The 20,462-nt window shown below is 36.2% G+C and overlaps 2 protein-coding genes across 3 annotated transcripts; one reads left to right on the top strand and one right to left on the bottom strand.

Moving 5' to 3' along the window:
• Positions 1–451: 451 nt before the first annotated feature.
• On the top strand, positions 452–10,306 carry LOC107785496 (triphosphate tunnel metalloenzyme 3). Of its 2 annotated transcripts, XM_075221485.1 has the most exons (2): positions 452–1,356; positions 9,958–10,306. In XM_075221485.1, coding segments are annotated over exons 1-2 (609 nt in total). In that variant the 5' UTR covers positions 452–748; the 3' UTR covers positions 9,959–10,306. The 2 variants fall into 2 exon arrangements, with proteins under 2 accessions (XP_075077586.1, XP_016462305.1); XM_016606819.2 differs by lacking the exon at positions 9,958–10,306 and having other exon boundaries at positions 459–1,357.
• Positions 10,307–15,202: 4,896 nt separating this feature from the next.
• On the bottom strand, positions 15,203–19,257 carry LOC107764946 (uncharacterized). The gene is made up of 3 exons (XM_016583523.2): positions 18,917–19,257; positions 15,829–15,902; positions 15,203–15,750 (listed from the first exon to the last, which is right to left on the bottom strand). Exons 1-3 carry the CDS (start codon positions 19,043–19,045, stop codon positions 15,408–15,410), a joined length of 546 nt encoding a protein of 181 aa, XP_016439009.1. The 5' UTR covers positions 19,046–19,257; the 3' UTR covers positions 15,203–15,407.
• Positions 19,258–20,462: the final 1,205 nt, after the last annotated feature.

The raw sequence follows: 20,462 nt of genomic DNA, 5'->3' as shown, positions 1-20,462 counted from the left end.
TACACACTACCTTCCCCAGACCCCATTAGTGGGATTTTACTGAATCGTTGTTGTTGTATAGATTCTACATGACTGTCATAGATGAGTTATCTTACAAAGAGCGTATTATTATAAAGATAGATGTTGCTTTTATAGGTAAGAATTTATTATCGAGAGGTAAAATATAACATAAAAATCGGTTTCGAAAAGAACTTGATTTTTATAATAAAATATTATTATATAAGGATATTTTTATAGCGAAATCTGATTGTTTAATATTCTTGTGGCTATAAAAGTTTCTTATTAAGAGTAAAATAAGAAATTAAAGTAAGAGTAATTTTAAATATAGAAATTCCTGATTTTATTTTTGGAGTATTTCCGCAATTGTAAGAAAACTGAAGGGTCTCACTGTGAAATTTAAAACTTTCCCTTTCCTAAATACAAAAACACAGAACTTTTGCTATCAAGTCCCTGCGTCAGTGCGTGAGGTACACGAGTGAGAAATGTTGAGAAGAAAGCCAAGCAAAATCGAAGTAAAAATCGAAGATAAAGAAGAACTCGAAGAAGCTCGCAAACGCGCCGCCTCCATCGCCGCCGCTTCCTCCTCCACCACCAGTACCACCACCGGAGCCACGTCCCTCCTTCAACACTTCGATCGCTCGGCCGTTGATCCCTCCACCAAATCCCACCGTATCGGCCTCAATTAACACACAATAAATTAATCTGATACGAGGCCGTTTTTTATATTACTTTTTCGTTAGCTGTAATTATGGAGGTTGAAGTGAAGCTCAAATTGCCGGATTCAGCCGCACACCAGAAGGTTCTCTCGCTTTTCTCGCCGTATCACGCTAAAACCCACCACCAGCGCAACACTTTCTTCGACGGCGCCGCCGGCGAGCTGAGCTCGCGCCGGACCGTCCTCCGTCTCCGATTCTACGAGAATTCGGATAACGTGAAGTGCTTCGTGTGCCTCAAGGCTAAAGCCGTAATTATCGACGGTGTTAGCCGTGTGGAAGAGGACGAAGAAGAATTCGATCCGAAAATCGGGTACGAATGCGTTTCTGAACCGAAGAAACTGATGGAGGTGGAATCTAGGGTTTTGAAAAGGGCAAAAGAGGAATTTGACGTTGCGGAGGGAGGGTTTATTGGACTGGGAGGGTTTAAGAACGTGAGGAATGTGTTTGAGTGGAATGGTTTAGAGTTGGAGGTTGATGAGACTATATATGACTTTGGAACTTGTTATGAGATCGAATGCGAAAGCACGGAGCCGGAGAAAGCTAAGGCGATGATTGAGGCATTGTTGAAGGAGAATGACATTGATTACAGCTATTCACAAGTGTCAAAGTTTGCTACTTTCCGGGCCGGAAAGTTGCCTTAGTAAGTGACTGTTACCTGTTTTGGATTAACTTTCTTATTAGATATTGCTGCATTTTCTTTGTGGTGCATGTGCCCATGATCTGATGTAATGTTTGATAAATTAGGGAATAAAATGAAATTTGGAAAGTGTCGCGCATGTTTGGTGTTAAAAAGTAATTGGTCAATGTTAATTTCAATACAATGAGTTAACCTCAATTAAGTTTACAACGAAAAACATGTGCAGGAAAGGGCGTGAGTACACCACAACGGTAACCAGTAAGTGCCAAGCCTAACCCCGGCTGAGTAGTGACGACATGTATTCTAAGCGTGTGTGTGTACATTTGTGTAAAGTCATTTTTGACACGTGTAATCTGATGTAGTAATGTTTGATAAGTTGTGGAATAAAGTGATAATTGGTTGATTTCGATCCCATACAGAATTTGCTGACCTTAATTAAGTGTCCAATACACTATTTTCTGGTTAACAATAGGAGGGAAGCATGTGGAACTAAATTTGATCAGAGTTGCTGATGGAAATGTGGCATAATCCATTTCATAGTCCATACCAAATCCATGTTTTGCTAAGTTATGGATTAATTAGGACTTTGCACTATACAGATTTAGCAAATCAAATAATATAGAACTATTGCAAATAGACTATTATAGACTATCATTGTAAATGACCTTTTCTGCCTAACTCTGAGACTGAGTGAAAAAGTTCAAATCTGTGCATTATAGTAGTTCAGATGGTTTTAGGTTTAAATCTTTGTAAACATGATGATACATCATTGTCAAGATAATATGACTGTTTGAGTAGTAATATTTAGGCTGTAAACCAGGCTTACCTGAACCAAGACCTTTAGTTCAAGAAACTTTGAACCATGGTGGTCCTCCTTCACCTGCATAATATCAGGTTTGGGTGCCTGGGAAGTCACCCATTGCCAAACTGGCTTCAGAGTTAGATCTAAGATTTTAAACCAATGAATGACCATTACTCCTTTTTGATAATGGATGCAGACTCGGCATAGGTATATGTATATTTATGTACGTGTGTGTATCTACACACATACATAAATTATAAATATATATTATGTGTGCTTATAATAGTCTGAGATGAGGCATACAGGCTGTCAGGAAGATGTATTAGTCTGAGATGAAGCATACAGGCTGTCACGAGGCGGATTCTCCCACGACTGGTTATAATGTCCACAGAATTCTAGTATGACTTTCATTCTTATTTTGATAGATGGACAATACTGTTGGATCCGTGGTTATCCTGTATTTGTAAATAATGATTCTGGAAATTAGAACGTTATCTTATAAACGTAAATTTAAATGATACAGAAATTAATTCGAGCCAACTTATTGTTGAGTTTTTGTTTAAGATGAAATAGTCTTAAAATTAGAGTGAATGGGAAATGGGAAATGGGAAATGGGATTTGGATTTGGATTTGGATTTGGATTTGGTCAAATGATCGATCGATTGATTAATTTTTTGGACCAAATTTATTTGTTAATAGTGAATATTAACGTGATATAATCCGTGTTTGTAACGGATGTTTTCCAATCCGTGTATTGTGTTGCAACACTAAGAAATAAGCAGCCTAGTGCACCTCCCACAATGGTGCAAGTGCTCCTCCCACCAAGCAAGTGTACATTCCACCATGTAAGTGCTTCCTCCATGATAGCCTAGTGCTTGTTGCACCATGGAGAGGGCGGATTTCTCTCAAATAACTGCTATAAATAGAGTATAAGTTGGAGAGAAAGAAGAACACATCGGTAAAAACACTCGAAACACTTTGTATACACTTAATATACACTCTGTATACATTGGATATCCACTCTGTATATACTGGATATACACTCTGTATACACTGCGTATACACTGGAAAAACGAATTGCAATCTGATATTCTCTTCAGTAAGAATTCAACATTGGTTATACTTTGCATTCCTTCCTCTCAGAATTTCCATTCGACTTCTGAGTTGTCCTCCTTATTCTGCATTGTTTTTAACTACAAACAAAGCATCCACAAGTGTGATTTGCTGCCGAACTTTGTGTTCGCTGAAACACTGGGGTTTGAAGTACCGCTACACCAGTGTGTAATTCGTTCTATCATGAGAGAAAATAATCTATAACCTTGGGTCCTAGGAGGGGATTAAATTCTTTAAGGAAACACTGTGAATTCAGTGGGCTCGAATTAATTTCTGTATCATTTAAATTTACGTTTATAAGATAACGTTCTAATTTCCAGAATCATTATTTACAAATACAGGATAACCACGGAACCAACAAGCTTAAGGAATTTAAGAATTTTAATTTCTGCTTTATTTATATTTACGTTTATAAACTAATGTTCTAATTTCCAGAATCATTATTTACAAGTACAGAAGGAACAACAATTGGGGGGCATTATTTACCAGTGTGTTTCCTTAAGGAATTTAATCCCCTTCTAGTACCCAAGGTTATAGATTATTTCCTCCCAGGATAGAACGAATTACACACTGGTGTAGCGGTACTTCAAACCCCAGTGTTTCAGCGAACACAAAGTTCGGCAGCAAATTACACTTATGGATGCTTTGTTTGTAGTTAAAAACAATGCAGAATAAGGAGGACAACTCAGAAGTCGAATGGAAATTCTGAGAGGAAGGAATGCAAAGTATAGCCAATGTTGAATTCTTACTGAAGAGAATATCAGATTGCAATTCGTTTTTCCAGTATATACAAAGTGTATACAGAGTGTTTCGAATGTTTTTTCCGATGTGTTCTTCTTTCTCTCCAACTTATGCTCTATTTATAGCAGTTATTTGAGAGAAATCCGCCCCCTCCATGTTGCAACAAGCACTAGGCTATCATGGAGGAAGCACTTACATGGTGGAATGTACACTTGCTTGGTGGGAGGAGCACTTGCACCATTGTGGGAGGTGCACTAGGCTGCTTATTGCTTAGTGTTGCGACACAATACACGGATTGGAAAACATCCGTTACAAACACGGATTATATCACGTTAATATTCACTATTAACAAATAAATTTGGTCCAAAAAATTAATCAATCGATCGATCATTTGACCAAATCCCATTCACTCTAATTTAAGACTATTTCATCTTAAACAAAAACTCAACAATCCCCCACATGAATGGGGAATGGCTATATCACGGAAGTATGCATGAAAAACTTGTGTGATTTGCAAACAAGGATTAATTGCATCTGGATAAGTAGGTTTCCCTTTGAACTTTCCGTAGTGAACTTATGTCGGATATACTCGGTCAATCGATAGATTTGATATCTTTGAACCGTCGAACTTTAGTATATACCTAGACAACCATAAGTCACACAATCAACCCTTAACCGTCTTTGGTTCTCATTGTTGTGTTCGTTTCAGCCATGAACACTGCCTGGTTTCATAAGTGCGTAGAGAATTGGCCTTGCAAAATTCTCCTTGAAGCGGCTAACACTTCACACTTACATAGGTGATTCCTAAACGTGTCATCCCGTAGATACACTATTTGATATACCCTGTATCAAATTTAGAAATCATTAAAAAGCCTTAATGCTTTATCCTTGGTACTGAACATTGTCTCATCACGAGAATGGACTAAAAAATTTTTTTGTTGACAATGTTGAACCGTCATTAATGACTTTGTTTGATCTCCTTGAACCTAGATCTTGGGATCTCCAGTCTTCTAGGTAGAGTTACCGCCACAATGACTTGTTCTCGGCCATAGTCCCATTCCCTCGATGATTTCTCAACTACCTCTCTAGTTAGGCCTTTTGTAAGTGGATCCGACACATTATCACTTGACTTTACATAGTCAATTGTGATAATTCCTCTAGAGAGAAGTTGCCTAACGGTTTTATGTCTTCGTCGTATATGACGAGATTTACCGTTATACATAACGCTCTCAGCCCTTCCAATTGCGCTTGACTATCACAGTGTATGCATATTGGTGCCAACGGTTTGGGCCAAAATGGAATGTCTTCCAAGAAATTCCGGAGCCATTCAGCTTCTTCACCGGCTTTATCTAAGGCTATGAACTCAGCCTCCATTGTAGAGCGGGCAATACATGTTTGTTTGGACGACTTCCAAGATACCGCTCCTCCACCAATAGTGAATACATATCCACTTGTGGACTTCGAATCAGTTGAACCGGTGATCCAATTTGCATCACAATATCCTTCAATCACCGCAGGATATTTACTGTAGTGCAAATCAAAGTTTTGGGTATGTTCTAAGTATCCCAAAACTCGTTTCATTGCCATCCAATGAGATTGACCTGGATTGCTCGTGTATCGACTTAGTTTACTTATAGCACAAGCTATATCTGGTCGTGTACAATTCATGATGTACATTAAGCATCCCAACACACGAGCATAATCCAATTGTGATATGCTTTGGCCTTTATTCTTTGCTAGTGCAAGATTTACGTCAATTGGAGTCTTTGCAACTTTAAAGCCCAAGTGCTTGAATTTTTCAAGTACTGTCTTAATATAATGAGATTGTGACAATGCCAGACCTTGAGGAGTCTTTTGGATCTTAATCCCCAGAATTAAATCCGCAATTCCCAAGTCCTTCATATCAAACTTGCTAGTTAGCATACGCTTAGTAGCATTTATGTTGGCAATGTTATTACTCATTATCAGCATATCATCCACATATAGGCAAACAATGACTATATGATTTGGAACATTTTTAATGTACACACATTTATCACATTCATTTATCTTAAAACCATTTGACAACATTGTTTGGTCAAATTTCGCATGCCATTGTTTGGGTGCTTGTTTTAGTCCGTAAAGGGACTTAACAAGTCTACATACCTTATTTTCTTTACCTGGAACCACAAACCCTTCAGGTTGTTCCATGTAAATTTCTTCCTCCAACTCTCCATTTAAGAAGGCCGTTTTAACATCCATTTGATGAATTTCAAGACCATACACTGCAGCTAATGCTACTAACATCCGTATGGACGTAATCCTTGTAACTGGGGAGTATGTATCAAAGTAGTCAAGACCTTCTCGTTGTCTATACTCTTTGACAACAAGTCTTGCCTTAAATTTATCAATAGTGCCATCATCTTTCATTTTTCTCTTAAAAATCCATTTAGAACCCAAAGGTTTATTTCCAGGAGGAAGATCAACCAATTCCCATGTATGGTTGTTCAATATGGATTCTATTTCACTATTGACTGCCTCTTTCCAGAACAATGATTCCGAAGAAGACATAGCTTCTTTAAATGTTCGAGGCTCATTTTCCAATAAGAAAGTCACAAAATCTGGTCCAAACGAAGTATACGTTCTTTGACGTTTACTACGTCTTGGATCCCCCTGATTAAATGTACTTTCTTTTGTTTCTTCCCGAGGTCGTTTAGATCCTTCACCAATCGACTCGCATTCCTTTTTATACGGATATATATTTTCAAAGAACTCAGCATTATCTGATTCTATAACCGTATTATTATGAATGTCGGGATTTTCTGATTTATGAACCAGAAATCGATATGCTTTACTATTAGTCGCATATCCTATGAAAACACAATCAACTGTTTTCGGTCCTATTTTTACCCTTTTGGGTTTAGGAACTTGCACCTTTGCCAAACACCCCCACACTTTAAAATAATTCAAGTTGGGCTTCTTTCCTTTCCATTTTTCATATGGAATGGATTGTGTTTTACTATGGGGTACTCGATTTAGTATTCGGCTGGCCGTAAGAACGACTTCCCCACACAAGTTCTGTGGCAAACCAGAACTTATCAACAATGCGTTCATCATCTCCTTTAATGAACGATTCTTTCTTTCCGCAATCCCATTGGATTGGGGCGTGTAAGGGGCTGTTGTTTGATGAATAATTCCATATTCTAAACATATTTGTTCAAAAGGAGATTCATATTCACCACCCCAATCACTTCTTATCATTTTGATTTTCTTGTTAAGTTGCGTTTCAACTTCATTTTTGTATTGCTTGAATGCATCTATTGCTTCATCTTTACTATTAAGTAAGTAAACATAGCAATATCGAGTACTATCGTCAATAAAAGTTATGAAATACTTCTTTCCACCGCGAGATGGTATTGACTTCATGTCACAAATATCTGTGTGAATTAAGTCTAAAGGATTTGAATTCCTTTCAACCGACTTATAAGGATGTTTAACATACTTAGATTCCACACATATTTGACATTTTGATTTTTCGCATTCAAACTTAGGCAATACTTCCAAGTTTATCATTTTTCGCAAGGTTTTATAATTGACATGACCCAAACGTACATGCCATAAATCATTTGACTCAAGTAAGTAAGAAGAAGCTGAAGTTTTATTATTAGTTTCAACAACTATTACATTCAGCTTGAAAAGGCCCTCAGCAAGGTAACATTTTCCTACAAACATTTCATTCTTACTAATCACTACCTTGTCAGATACAAAAACGCACTTGAAACCGTGCTTTACAAGAAGTCCAGTAGAGACTAAGTTCTTCCTAATCTCGGGAACATGAAGGACGTTGTTCAAAGTCATGACCTTGCCAGAAGTCATCTTGAGAAATATCTTACCGTATCCTTCAATTTTTGCTGTAGCAGCATTTCCCATAGAGAGCGTCTCTTCGGGTCCAGCAGAAGCATATGTAGAAAATGCTTCCCTCACAGCACAAACATGGCGAGTGGCTCCAGAATCAATCCACCACTCCTTTGGGTTTCCTACCAGGTTGCATTCAGAAAGCATGGCGCACAAGTCATCAACATCATCATGCTTTTCTTCCATGTTTGCTTGACCCCTTTGCTTGTCTTTCTTCCGAGCACGACACTCCGTAGATTTGTGTCCGGTTTTTCCACAGTTGTAGCAGTTTCCACTGAACCGCTTCTTGCTTGGGTTGTATTTCGGACCAGAATGCTTCCACGCCTCAATCACGAGAAAGCTATCATTCTCTGGAGTTTCATCTGGAAGATCAGGAACATCTTCCTTGATGAACTTCTGTAGACATAACGTAGTCAAGTAGAAGAACATCTTTTGCTGCCAGCGCTTGAAATTCATCCCGGAAAATTTTCCGGGTTTCTCTGCCGGTGCCAACGCCGGAGTTCGACTTGTCGATGCGTTGGCAGTCATCGTCGGAACAACTTGATTTCTGTCATTTGCCATTTTTACTGTAAAAATGACACAAACAAACGTTTAATAAACGTTTAAAACTGGAGTGAAAAATCACGTAGATTTTAATTTCCAACAAAACGCCACGAAGGCTTTACTCTCCAAATGGGAGTACACAGAATAATAAGAATAACACAAATACATAAATTAAAATTCTTAAATTCCTTAAGCTTGTTGGATCCGTGGTTATCCTGTATTTGTAAATAATGATTCTGGAAATTAGAACGTTATCTTATAAACGTAAATTTAAATGATACAGAAATTAATTCGAGCCCACTGAATTCACAGTGTTTCCTTAAGGAATTTAATTCCCTCCTAGTACCCAAGGTTATAGATTATTTCCTCGCAGGATAGAACGAATTACACACTGGTGTAGCGGTACTTCAAACCCCAGTGTTTCAGCGAACACAAAGTTCGGCAGAAAATCACACTTATGGATGTTTTGTTTGTAGTTAAAAACAATGCAGAATAAGGAGGACAACTCAGAAGTCGAATGGAAATTCTGAGAGGAAGGAATGCAAAGTATTGCCAATGTTGAATTCTTACTGAAGAGAATATCAGACTGCAATTCGTTTTTCCAGTGTATACGCAGTGTATATCCAGTATATACAGAGTGTATATTAAGTGTATACAGAGTGTTTCGAGTGTTTTTTCCGATGTGTTCTTCTTTCTCTCCAACTTATGCTCTATTTATAGCAGTTATTTGAGAGAAATCCGCCCCTCCATGGTGCAACAAGCACTAGGCTATCATGGAGGAAGCACTTACATGGTGGAATGTACACTTGCTTAGTGGGAGGAGCACTTGCACCATTGTGGGAGGTGCACTAGGATGCTTATTGCTTAGTGTTGCAACACAATACACGGATTGGAAAACATCCGTTACAAACACGGATTATATCACGTTAATATTCACTATTAACAAATAAATTTGGTCCAAAAAATTAATCAATCGATCGATCATTTGACCAAATTTGAATCCAAATCCAAATCCCATTTCCCATTCACTCTAATTTTAAGACTATTTCATCTTAAACAAAAACTCAACAAATACATTATAGATTGCCTGGAATTACTAGTGATTGAGCTCTTGGAGGTTTTTGCAGTTGCAAGATGGTTAGATGACAGTAATGTGCTTGTGATGCATTTCTCAAGTTGCTAAAGTTGTTAATTATTATCTTCAAGCGCGTATTATGGTTTGATAAAAATCTATGCGAATTGCAGCACTAGTACTTGCAAAGTGTATTTACCTTTTAAAAAAAAGGTACTTGCAAAGTGTATTTCTGATGTTTTAATGGGCAGTATAATTATTTTCTCCATTCATACTGTTGATTTGCTGCATCTTCTTATGCAATTTTCATGTCCTGTCAACAAAGAATGCGAGTCTGAGCAATAATCTATGTATATCAGGCGTCACTTTATCTCATTTGCTTTCTTGTATATGTAATCAATTCAGGTAACTAAGCAGCTGTGGTTGTATTATGATGCAGGTTTACCTAGTAGATGGCACCATATCTAGAAGGAAGGCTTGAAGTCTTCAATTCCTCAATATATTACAATGAAGTCTTACCATCTGGCATAATTTTGCGAAGACTTAACTGGCATGCAATAATGTTTTGTGGTTTCCTAATCATTTACCCTCCTGCTGCTGGGAGTTCCATTAAACCTCTCTTTCATATCCTCCGAATATTAGATTTTTATTTTATTTCTGGAGTACTATTTAGAACATCAACATCTTCTATTTGTTGGAGTACGATGCTAAACTTTGGACAAACATCACTTTTTGTGTGTGAAGTCATTTTTGATTATTTTTTTTGGGAAATGCTTGTTTTCTGATAATTATTTTCCTGAAAAATGTCTTATGGTGTTTGGTGATAGAGTCGAAAACAATTTCCAGCAAAAAACATGTAGTTGAGATTGATAGTGGTATTAGCATTGTTATGATGAACTATTAGGTGTCGTTTGGTTGGAATTCGATTTATACCGGTATAAGCTATACCGGTATAAGTTATATTGGGATAAGTTATGCTGGGATTGTTGTTTATTCATTGTTTGGTATGTTGTATTAAGAATGACAATTGCATAATTTCTAAGAAGATGGTATAAGTTATACCGGTGCTAATAACCCCACATTCTATGAGGTATAAGTTATCTCAGTGTTAAAATTAATACCGGAATAACTTATACCTGGGTTGTTAACCAAACAGAATATTAAGGTGGTATTAAATTTTTATACCACCCTTATACCTTATTATACCTCATACCAAATGACCCCTTAAAGATTGATAATAATGATTAAGTGATGGCTAAAGTAGTGAAATAAAGTTGAAAGTTGAGATCGTTGTGAAGGAAAATGACTTTTAAGTGACTTTCACTTAACAAGGTAAGTCGTCTTCCCCTTTTTGGTAGAAAATGTTTTCTTTGAAAAATATTGTGTGACAACTAAATACTAGTACTACTGTACTAGGTAATGACTTACTTTTTGGAAAATATTTTCCTGAAAATCTCCTGGGATAGTTCCGTTGTCCAAAAGAAAACGACTCCTTTGCCTAGTTGCCTTGGATGCCCTTGATTGTGGATGTTTGGACTCATTGCATTAGAAGTGGGAGATATAAGTATACAATTTTACTCTTGTTTTTAAAGCAAGAACAAAAGAACAGAAAGATGGGATTAAGGGGTATTTTGGTATTTTAAGTGTTTATTCTTGCAAAGATAATATCCTATATTGAATTCAATATAAAACAATATTGAAATTTTAGTATAAAATTATACAGATGTTACTTGGTACAGGTATTACCTAATACCAAAGTTTATATCAGAATTATTTTCTAATCTCGAGTCTCGGTCTGGACAACCAAACGGTTGGTATTTGAAGTTTGAAAAAAATGGTGTTCAAAGCAGAAGTAGTTTTCACTTGAATCATCAAACAAAATCTTGAAAAATATAGCCTCCACCAAGAGACGCTTTTGATTTCGCATTAAATTATTACTCATGGTACCTCCGAGTGGTTATTGGTGACGAAACCTTTGAGTTAACAAGAAAATAACAACAATATGCCCAGTGTAATTTTACCAGCGAAGTCCGGGAATAGTAATGAATACACAAACCTTACTCTTACCTTGTAGAGATAGAGAAGATGTTTCTGATAGACCCTCGGTTCAAGGGAAGCATAATCACAACAGTTTTAAAAATGGAATACTCTAAAAAAGAAGCCATGAGAAAGAGAAGCAGTAACCACAACCAAGAAAATAAGATAACCCAAGCAAAAAAACAACATGTAGTAATCATCATACGATATTATAAATGTGAAAGCATTTGGTGTGAATTGGATTACTCAAATAACCTTTAAAAGCTGAATGATCATTTCACCCTTATAAATACTACTCCTACAATATTATTGTACCATAAAGTAAATTTACCTTCTATTAACTAAGTAAAAGTTTGTAGGGGAATCGTCTAAGAACTTATCATGATGCCATATCTTAATTCTTTTTATTTTTCAAACTTAAACCTTTTGAGTTTCATAAGTTTATCAACGTAAAATATTGATGAGTCATTAATTTCCTAAGTTGGTGAACTAAATACTATAAAAGTAATAAATTTCATCCGACTATAGCATTATTGGTAGCCACTGAGCTTCAAAGGATATCAGTCATTTGTATCTGAATAATCATTATTTATTGATACATTCAACGCAATTTAAAACAATTGCGTTGCCAATATAATAGGACTTCCACTTCTTCTTCTTTTCTGAATTCTCATATCCCAATGTCATACTTCAAAATTTCAGATGTTCTACACCTCTAAAGAAGTTTAGTTTTCATGTGTTTAGTTGTGCTAGATGTAATATTTGGTGTAACAATCCTAAATGGTACAAAAATCATTTGTAGAAGCTTTGACAACAATGACTTACATGCAGAAATTATGATCGGCAATATGCAAGCGCGCATGTCTCTCTCTCTCATAATTCAACTTTCAACAATGAAGTCGTTAAATAGGTTCACCATTCATGAGCTTTTATTTTTCCTCTTAAAAATTTGTGTTACTTATCACGTACATATTTTAATGTTATTTGTAGTGTTTTATGCACTGATTAACAAGGGATACACGTGCAGTGCACGTGTTTAAAAACTAGTAGAAGTATAAGCAGAGACGATCTAGGATTTTTAGTATATGGATGCACTACTAAAAAAAGGGAGAAAAAATATATTAATTGGGAATTGATCCCTATTCCTTTTGGTAATTAACTCAACCTTAAGCCATGTGCACCATTCAACATTCTTAGAAGATGAGTGCCAACAGTTACTATTGTACCAATTATACAAAATATGTATATAAAATATTTAATTTTGTGGAGAGATCATGGGTTCACGTGCCTATATTTTTGTATATAAATCCGCCCCTGAGTATAAGAATAGGAAATACTAGACTACACAAGTACTGCAGGTATGGAAAAGCAATACAGGTATGAAAGAGAAATACACTCGACTACTTACTAAACTAGTACTCTAATCCTCGATCTTCACACCCTCCTATCAAGGGTCATATCCTCGGTAAGCTGAAGATGTGTCATGTCCTGCCTAATCACTCACTTCAATACTTCTTCAGCCTACATCTACCTCTCCTTGGCCCCATCATAGCTAACCTCTCATACCTCTTTACTTGGGCATTTGTGCATCTCCTCTTCACATGCCCAAACCATCTCTGTCTCGTTTCTCACATCTTGTCCACCACAAAGGCCACTCCTACCTTGTTCCAAATATCTTTATTCCTATCATATTTCTCCTAGTATGCTCACACATTCATCTCAGCATCCTCATTTTTGCTATTTTTATCTTCTGAACATGAGAGATGTTGACGGGCCAACACTCTGCCTCATACAACATAGTCGGTTAACACCACTTTGTAGAACTTAACTTTAAGTCTCGGTAGCACATTCTTATCACACAAGACAACGGATGCGAGTCTCCATTTTATCTGCCACGCTCCAGTATAATATGTAACATTATCGTCAATCTCCGCATTATAATTCAAAAAACACTTGGCTGATAGTTTTATGAAATGTAATTCCTTGTGCCAATAGGCCAGGATTATCTCTAAGATAAAACTTTTTGGAACTTTTGTAAACTCTGCCTTTACTAAGAAAGCTCCACATGTTATTATGAAGCATTTACTCTTATCTACTAAATTAAATAGGAATAACAGCCTTTTTAATGAAAAAACAACTAAAGTATTGGAATTAATTGTGGTTCTATAAGTTTGCTATTTTGAAAATAACAGTAAATAAATTCAGATATACCTGCTATTGTGCCTTCCCTCCGTTCATCTCTCTGCTCTTAATTGTCTACTCCTACACCCTGACTTTTATGCCTGCTTGATCTAAGAACTCGTATTTTTTCAAAAGGTTGAGGACTAAAAACCATTAAAATTATTCATGTCTGTAACTTATACAATAAAGGCTAGACTTACAGATATGGCGGAGCTAGAAGGTTGCATACAGATTCGATCGAATCTAGTACTTTTAGTTTAAATCTTGTATTCGTATTAAAAAAACATTAATTCTGTACAAAATTAAAAATAAAATCTAATTACTAACACATGATATCGCTATCCTAGAATTTAGAACCTATAAACTGTAAGATTTATATGTGAATTGAAGATTTCTATTTTTGTTTGTTTGTTTCTTTTTGACCTTTTGCATTTGACATCTGTAGCTCTCCTACTCCTGAAGGGTGCGATTCTAGATGCTAACTACAACAACGTATCCAATTCAAGATGCTAATTCACCGTACAAGATGACTGCCTAAATTTATGTGATATTCTTATATATATTTATATTTATATTTATATAATTTAAAATAAAATATCATATTTTTATAATTTGAAATAATTTAACTATTGAGTTTTTCATTTATATACTTTAATAAGACAATTTATAATTAAAAAAATATAAATTTATTTTAGATCATAAATTTTAAATATATTTATTTTTTTCTTAAATTTCGTCCCAAGTCAAACTAACTCACTTGAGTTGGGAAGATGAGAGTATACATAATAATTTGGAATATTTCTGCAATTGTTAGGAAACTCAAGGGTCTGATTGTGAAAATTAAACTCCCCTTCTCTTAAGCTTTTTGACTTCATATTAATTATAACTCATGATAGCGATGGGTGGTTATTGATGATGAAACTGATGAGTTAAAGAGAAAAGGATATAGAATTAAACTGGAAATACTTTACGATTAATTAAACAAAAGTTAAGTACTCCCTCCCTCCTCCGTTCACTTTTACTTGTCCACTATTGACTTTGCACACCCTTTAAGAAATAACAAATAAAGTGGGTAATTTACCATGATACCCATATTAATTGGTGTATAGTCTTAATAGATTTGAAAAATGATTTCGAATGAGTAACTAATGTAAGAGCAAAACAGGAAAAACAAATTATTTTTCTCTTGATATGCGAAAATGGACAATATTTTTAGAATAGTGGACAAGTAAAAAGGGCGAGCAGCCAAGTACACAAAGCATCCCGCATTCACGTAGAACCCGCGAAAGAGCCGTCACCCCAAGGAGTGTAATGTGAACCGTCTATTCTAATACAAGCATTAGTAGTTGCTTCTATGGCTCGAAGCCGCGACCTATAAGTTACACAGAGACAACTTTACCATTACTCTACCATTCACTTCTCACTTAAATGGAGAGGCTGTAATTTTAGGCAACTGACAAGATACCTTACTAAAGCATGCAGAATGCTAATCCAATTAAATAGAACATGTTTCATAGGTAACAATCCACATGATAGAAGCAAGTTCATTTGTTCTGAACAAAGATGGTTAATTTCCTACACTTGCAGAGACACAGAAAAGCTAAACCTCCCTCTTTCCACTACATACTCTCAATCATGATAGAGGAGCAGAATAAACATCTAACAAGCAGTTCACTTTCTCTTCTTAGCAGGTGGTTGATCTTCTTCCTCGTCGTCTTCGTCTTCTTCCTCTTCCTCCTCGTCATCGTCATCGCCTTCCTCATCACCATCCTCGTCATCGTCATCGTCATCATCGCTCCCTTCGTTGCCATTAGCCTCAGGATCTGCCTCGGGATCTCCTTCTTCATCATCATCTCCCCCTTCTTCACCCGAGAAATCTTCATCGTTTGCATCATCCTCGTCATCCTGATCCTCGGCATCTCCATCATCGTCTTCATCATCATCCTCTGTATCACTGCCATCTTTGTTCTCAGGACAAGCATCGTTCTTTTGATCAAGCAACCCAAAGGGAAACCTGTAAATTGACACAGGCATACTTGTCATGAAACAACCAGTTCAGTGACACCAAGAACATAGGAAAAATGAATATTACCTTTTATCGGGGCTAACCAACTCTGACAATGGAGCAGCTGCCAACGGAGCACCATCCTTCAGCAAACATCCTGTCTGCAATCCAAAAGGTTTCACAAGGGAATCTAGGAAAAACATCTTGAGGAACAAAAAGTTCCCAACCGGTGCATATTAAAGGTAAATGAAACATCACTGGAAAAGCAGAAATGTGAACTGCATAAGCTTAATCACAAGGAGCAAACAAGAAATTTCACAGCATTAAACTGAAAAAACAAATGCAGTTACGCTTACTGAGGCAGAACGACCGGAATTCGAGTGCATATACACATAGATAACCACATAATTATGCTTTTCAAAGGGCACTAGACATAGGAAATGCCTGCATACATAAAAACTCTTTAGCATTTGTATTTACGGCCATGACAAGGAGACTTTCATCCAAAGAGGTTGCGTAGGTTGGACGCAATAGCTTGACATGCCACTATACTTTTTTTTATGTACTAGTGTCTATGCCAGCTTGCTCACACCTTGATATTTCCACCTTCCACTTGCATCTTCCCACCAATACAAGTACCGGGTGATTTTCACCAACGCTTAGGTAGATGAGAGAGATGCTACAAGACATATTTAGTTGTTAATCGCAAATAAAGCACAGCCAATTAGAGATGGCAATGGGGCAGGGCGGGGCGGTTGTGGTGCGGGTTCTGCCTCAACCCGCAAAGACTTCAACCCATCCCGTCCCATCCTATCCCGCATAGCAAAATTTTCTATTTTCATCTTGTCTTCCTTGCCGCGCATATAAGTATTTTCATTTTTGTCATTTTCAATGAGTTGTTTTTCTTGCATATGCTTACTTCAAATTCTAAAAATTTACTACCCAGCTGTTTTTTGTTCATCCAATTGTTCGGAAACATCCTTGGGACATTAAACCTGCCGCCTAAGTTATAAGAATGTTTCTATTTCAGGTATAAGATGAGCAACAACAACAACAACAATGCAGTATAATCCCACAAGTGGAGTTTGGGGAGGGTAGTGTGTAAGCAGATCTTACCCCTACCCTAGGGTAGAGGGGTTGTTTCCAATAGACCCTCGGCATCCTTCCCTCCAAGAACTCCACACCTTGCTTTTGGGGTGACTCGAACTCGCAACCTCTTGGTATAAGATGAGCAAAGAATGAAAAGGAAAGCTCTGTATAATGATTTGAAAATGAAAAAGAAAATATTCACACAACATTTGCAACCAAAAGTAATTAACAGAGGATGAACAAAGAAGGAAATGGAAAGATGAAGTAAGTAATTTAGGCAAACATAAAAAAGAAAATACCAAACAGAGAAAATCTTTTTAACATAACTGAAGATCAAGACTTCTTCTTTAAGCGTAATTTTAATCTCGTCTCAGCACGAAGAAATAAAAGGATAAAGTGTAGTAATAGAAAGTGGGTGGATAAAAAGTGTAATAGAAACTGGAATACAAAAATAAAGTATGACTTTGAAAACTCTTTAGATATAATTAGCTTCCATTCTTAGGACACTTTGAAAACAATCTGATGCATAGTTGCAAAAAAACGCTCAAACCCACAACCGCCCGCAACTGTTTTGATTCTTTATAAAATGTTTGAACCCACCCCACCCCGTCCGCGCACCACCCCGCATAAGTTTAACCCGCGCACTGCCCCCATGAGCTTAAAACCGCCCCGCTACTGCACCGCCTCGTTGGCATACCCATAGCCAATATTCAAATCTTCAGCCACTTCTCATCTCAAAGTTCATAGACCAGCAAGGCTAAAAAGTATTCGTAAAACTTAACGTCCTAGCAAGGCTCACACAATTCAGCACGGGATTTTGGAAGCCTATACCTGTGGATTGCAACCCTCTACTCTTTTGACTGCTGAAATACCATCACGAGATGAAACTGGTCCTGGCAATAACCCTGGATTACCTCTAAGATAAGGCCTCGATGGAACTTTTGTAAGCTCCGCTCGTACTATAATGGTCCCACATGTTATTATAAAAAAGAAGAGCAAGGACATGGCATATTTTGGCACCATTTTGACTGACAGAACTAGTGAAAAGGAAATCTACGATGGGGCTTAAGAACACAAGATTCACAGAAACAAGGTGAGAGTATTTACACAATTGCTTGGAATAAAGAATTGACTTTCAATGCTAGTTTAGTAATAGGTTACTTCACGTTTGATACATTTATTAGCCTACTAAATGAAGCCAATGTAACAGCCTTGTTAATGGTACAGTTTCAATATTTATGTATTGCAAATTTCTGTTTCATAGGTTCTTAGTATTTGGACAATAAAAGTCAAACAGGCTGAAAGTGTGTGTATTAAGTGTAAGCAAAAGTTTTCTAAACCTAAAAGGGCAGCCCAGTGCATAAGGAATCCCGCGTTCACGCAGGGTCCGGGAAGGGTCGCACCCCAAGGGATATAATGTGGACAGCTTACCCTAATGCAAGCATTAGTGGTTGCTTACGGGGCTCGAACCCGTGACCAATAGGTCACACGGACACAACTTTACCGTTGTTCCAAGGCACCGCTTCAAAAGTTTGCTAAACCTAATTAACTAAATCTAGACAAGTTATATGTGAAGGCCTGAACAACCAAAATGTAGTGAATATCCAAATCCATAAAAACTGAGAGTTCCAATTAACAAACAGTACCAATGAAGAAATAAACTGAGTTCTCCAGTAAACAGTGACTTAAAAGAACACAGTCCATACACACAATTTTAAGTTGTTACTTGGAACACAATAATAAACACATAACCTAGAAATTTAACTAGAACAACAAACCTAGTGTAATCCCACAAGTGTGGTATGCGGAGGTTAGTGTGTACGCAACCTTACCCTACCTTGTGAAGATGGAGAGAGTTGTTTTCGATAGACCCTCTGCTCAGGAAAAGCATAGTCACAAACTAGAAATTTAACTAAAACAGATAAATTTACCAAACCCCACAACATAAAAATCAAAACTTTACAAGAAAATAGACCATAAAAACAGCAAGAAGCAAAAAAAGAGCAAGAAATCCAAACCCCACAACATAAAAATTAAAACTTTACAAGAAAACAAGAAAGTGTAAGTTGGAAAAGTGTGTTAATACCATAATGAGCAGAGAAGCAACAGATCTCTGAGCAGCCAAAAGGGTCTCAGCAACAACAACTTCAAGAACAGAGTTCATCACTATTTTCCCAAAAGCAACTATATCAGAGCTGAAACTATTCACTTCCATTTTTACTCTCCCTGAACAAAATTGCCCAATTTTTTTTTTCTATAAAAAAGGCCAAAAACAGAGAGACAAGAAAGAGAAACCAATAGTAATACTTTTGAAAAGAGTAGTTGAAAGATTTGGAAGAGAGAGAGACAGAGAGATGAGGAGAGAGAAAGGGAGAGTTTTCTGGGCTAGGGTTGTTTGGACTTTTTGAGTGTACTGTGCAGTAGGGTGGGGGTTGTTGGGGGGTGGGGTTGATGGGAAAAAGAAAAAATGGAAAAACAATTAAGAGGGTTTTTGGCAATTGGGAGTTAGGGTTTTGTGGATGTGAATACAAACTTTGTCGTTTTGTTGTGGGCCAAAGTAAACACAAAGAGAAAATGTTCAAGGTGACCTTTGACCACCTAATGATATTTTTTTGTTCCAAAGGACATGGGTTAGTCTTTAGACTGTCACACATGTGAATGTGTTACTATTTAAAGAGTCAAATAATTTTCTTTGGTGAAAAAAGTTCTTTAAATATAGTTTTCTTAAATTTGATTTAATATTTTTAATTATTAAATATGTTTTCATATAGTATTTTTATATAAATTTAAATATATAGGATTTATTTTGAAATAAAATTCAAGAATTTACATATGAATTCACACTAAAATTAAGTACTTTGAATTCCGTGTTTAAAATCCCTTCACATAATTTTGGCAAGGATATTACTATTATTATTATTATTATTATTATTATTATTATTATTATTATTATTATTATTATTATTATTATTATTATTATTATTATTATTATTATTATTATTATTATTACCATGCACACATATACTTGTTTTTTTGTTATAATAATTAAGGCTTATTCGATTAAAGTTTTGAAATAACTTGATATGTTAACAATGAAAATAGAATTTATATAACTCCTCATTGAATATAGTGTAAGCTTCTATGTCATCTTCAAGCTCCTAATAAGACGCTTAATTAAGTATTTTGGAAGAATTAACTCAAATAGTCGTTTACCAAATCGCTTAAACTAAAAATAGCCGGTGGAAGTATAATATATGCATAATTTATGTATTATATATATAATGAGTGTATAATCTATGTATATGACTAGAAATAATAAATAATAAATATAGCCGGCTATTTGCGTAAAAATCCCTATTTTTTAAGGACTAGTAATCTTGAGAGTCCTTTAATTCATTGTCGAAGTATTGCATATAGATGTTTGTAACACGCAGCGGAAGACAATAAGATCTTTTCGTGTTTAAAATTTATTTACATGTCAAAGATCGGATCTGAGACGTACCTAGTGCAGAGAGTCTAGTTTCAAAATTTCTTCAATAGTGCGAATACTCTATGCGTATCCACACCGAGACCGATCCTTGCTATCAATTCTTTGATCAATGAAACTCGCGAACAAATTAAATGAAGAATTA

The sequence above is a fragment of the Nicotiana tabacum genome, chromosome 9 (assembly GCF_000715075.1).
Source record: "Nicotiana tabacum cultivar K326 chromosome 9, ASM71507v2, whole genome shotgun sequence".
NCBI classification, from domain to species: Eukaryota; Viridiplantae; Streptophyta; class Magnoliopsida; order Solanales; family Solanaceae; genus Nicotiana; species Nicotiana tabacum.
This window is presented reverse-complemented; position numbering and strand designations above follow the sequence as displayed.

Excerpts from the sequence above, each read along its gene's own strand:
- LOC107785496 (XM_075221485.1), top strand. The coding sequence starts at position 749 with ATGGAGGTTGAAGTGAAGCTCAAATTGCCGGATTCAGCCGCACACCAG.
- LOC107764946 (XM_016583523.2), bottom strand. The coding sequence starts at position 19,045 with ATGGAAGTGAATAGTTTCAGCTCTGATATAGTTGCTTTTGGGAAAATA. Across the intron at positions 15,903-18,916 it reads TTGCTTCTCTGCTCATTATG|ACAGGATGTTTGCTGAAGGA; the intron begins GTATTAACACAC and ends TTTGGATTGCAG. Across the intron at positions 15,751-15,828 it reads TTGGTTAGCCCCGATAAAAG|GTTTCCCTTTGGGTTGCTTG; the intron begins GTAATATTCATT and ends GTCAATTTACAG.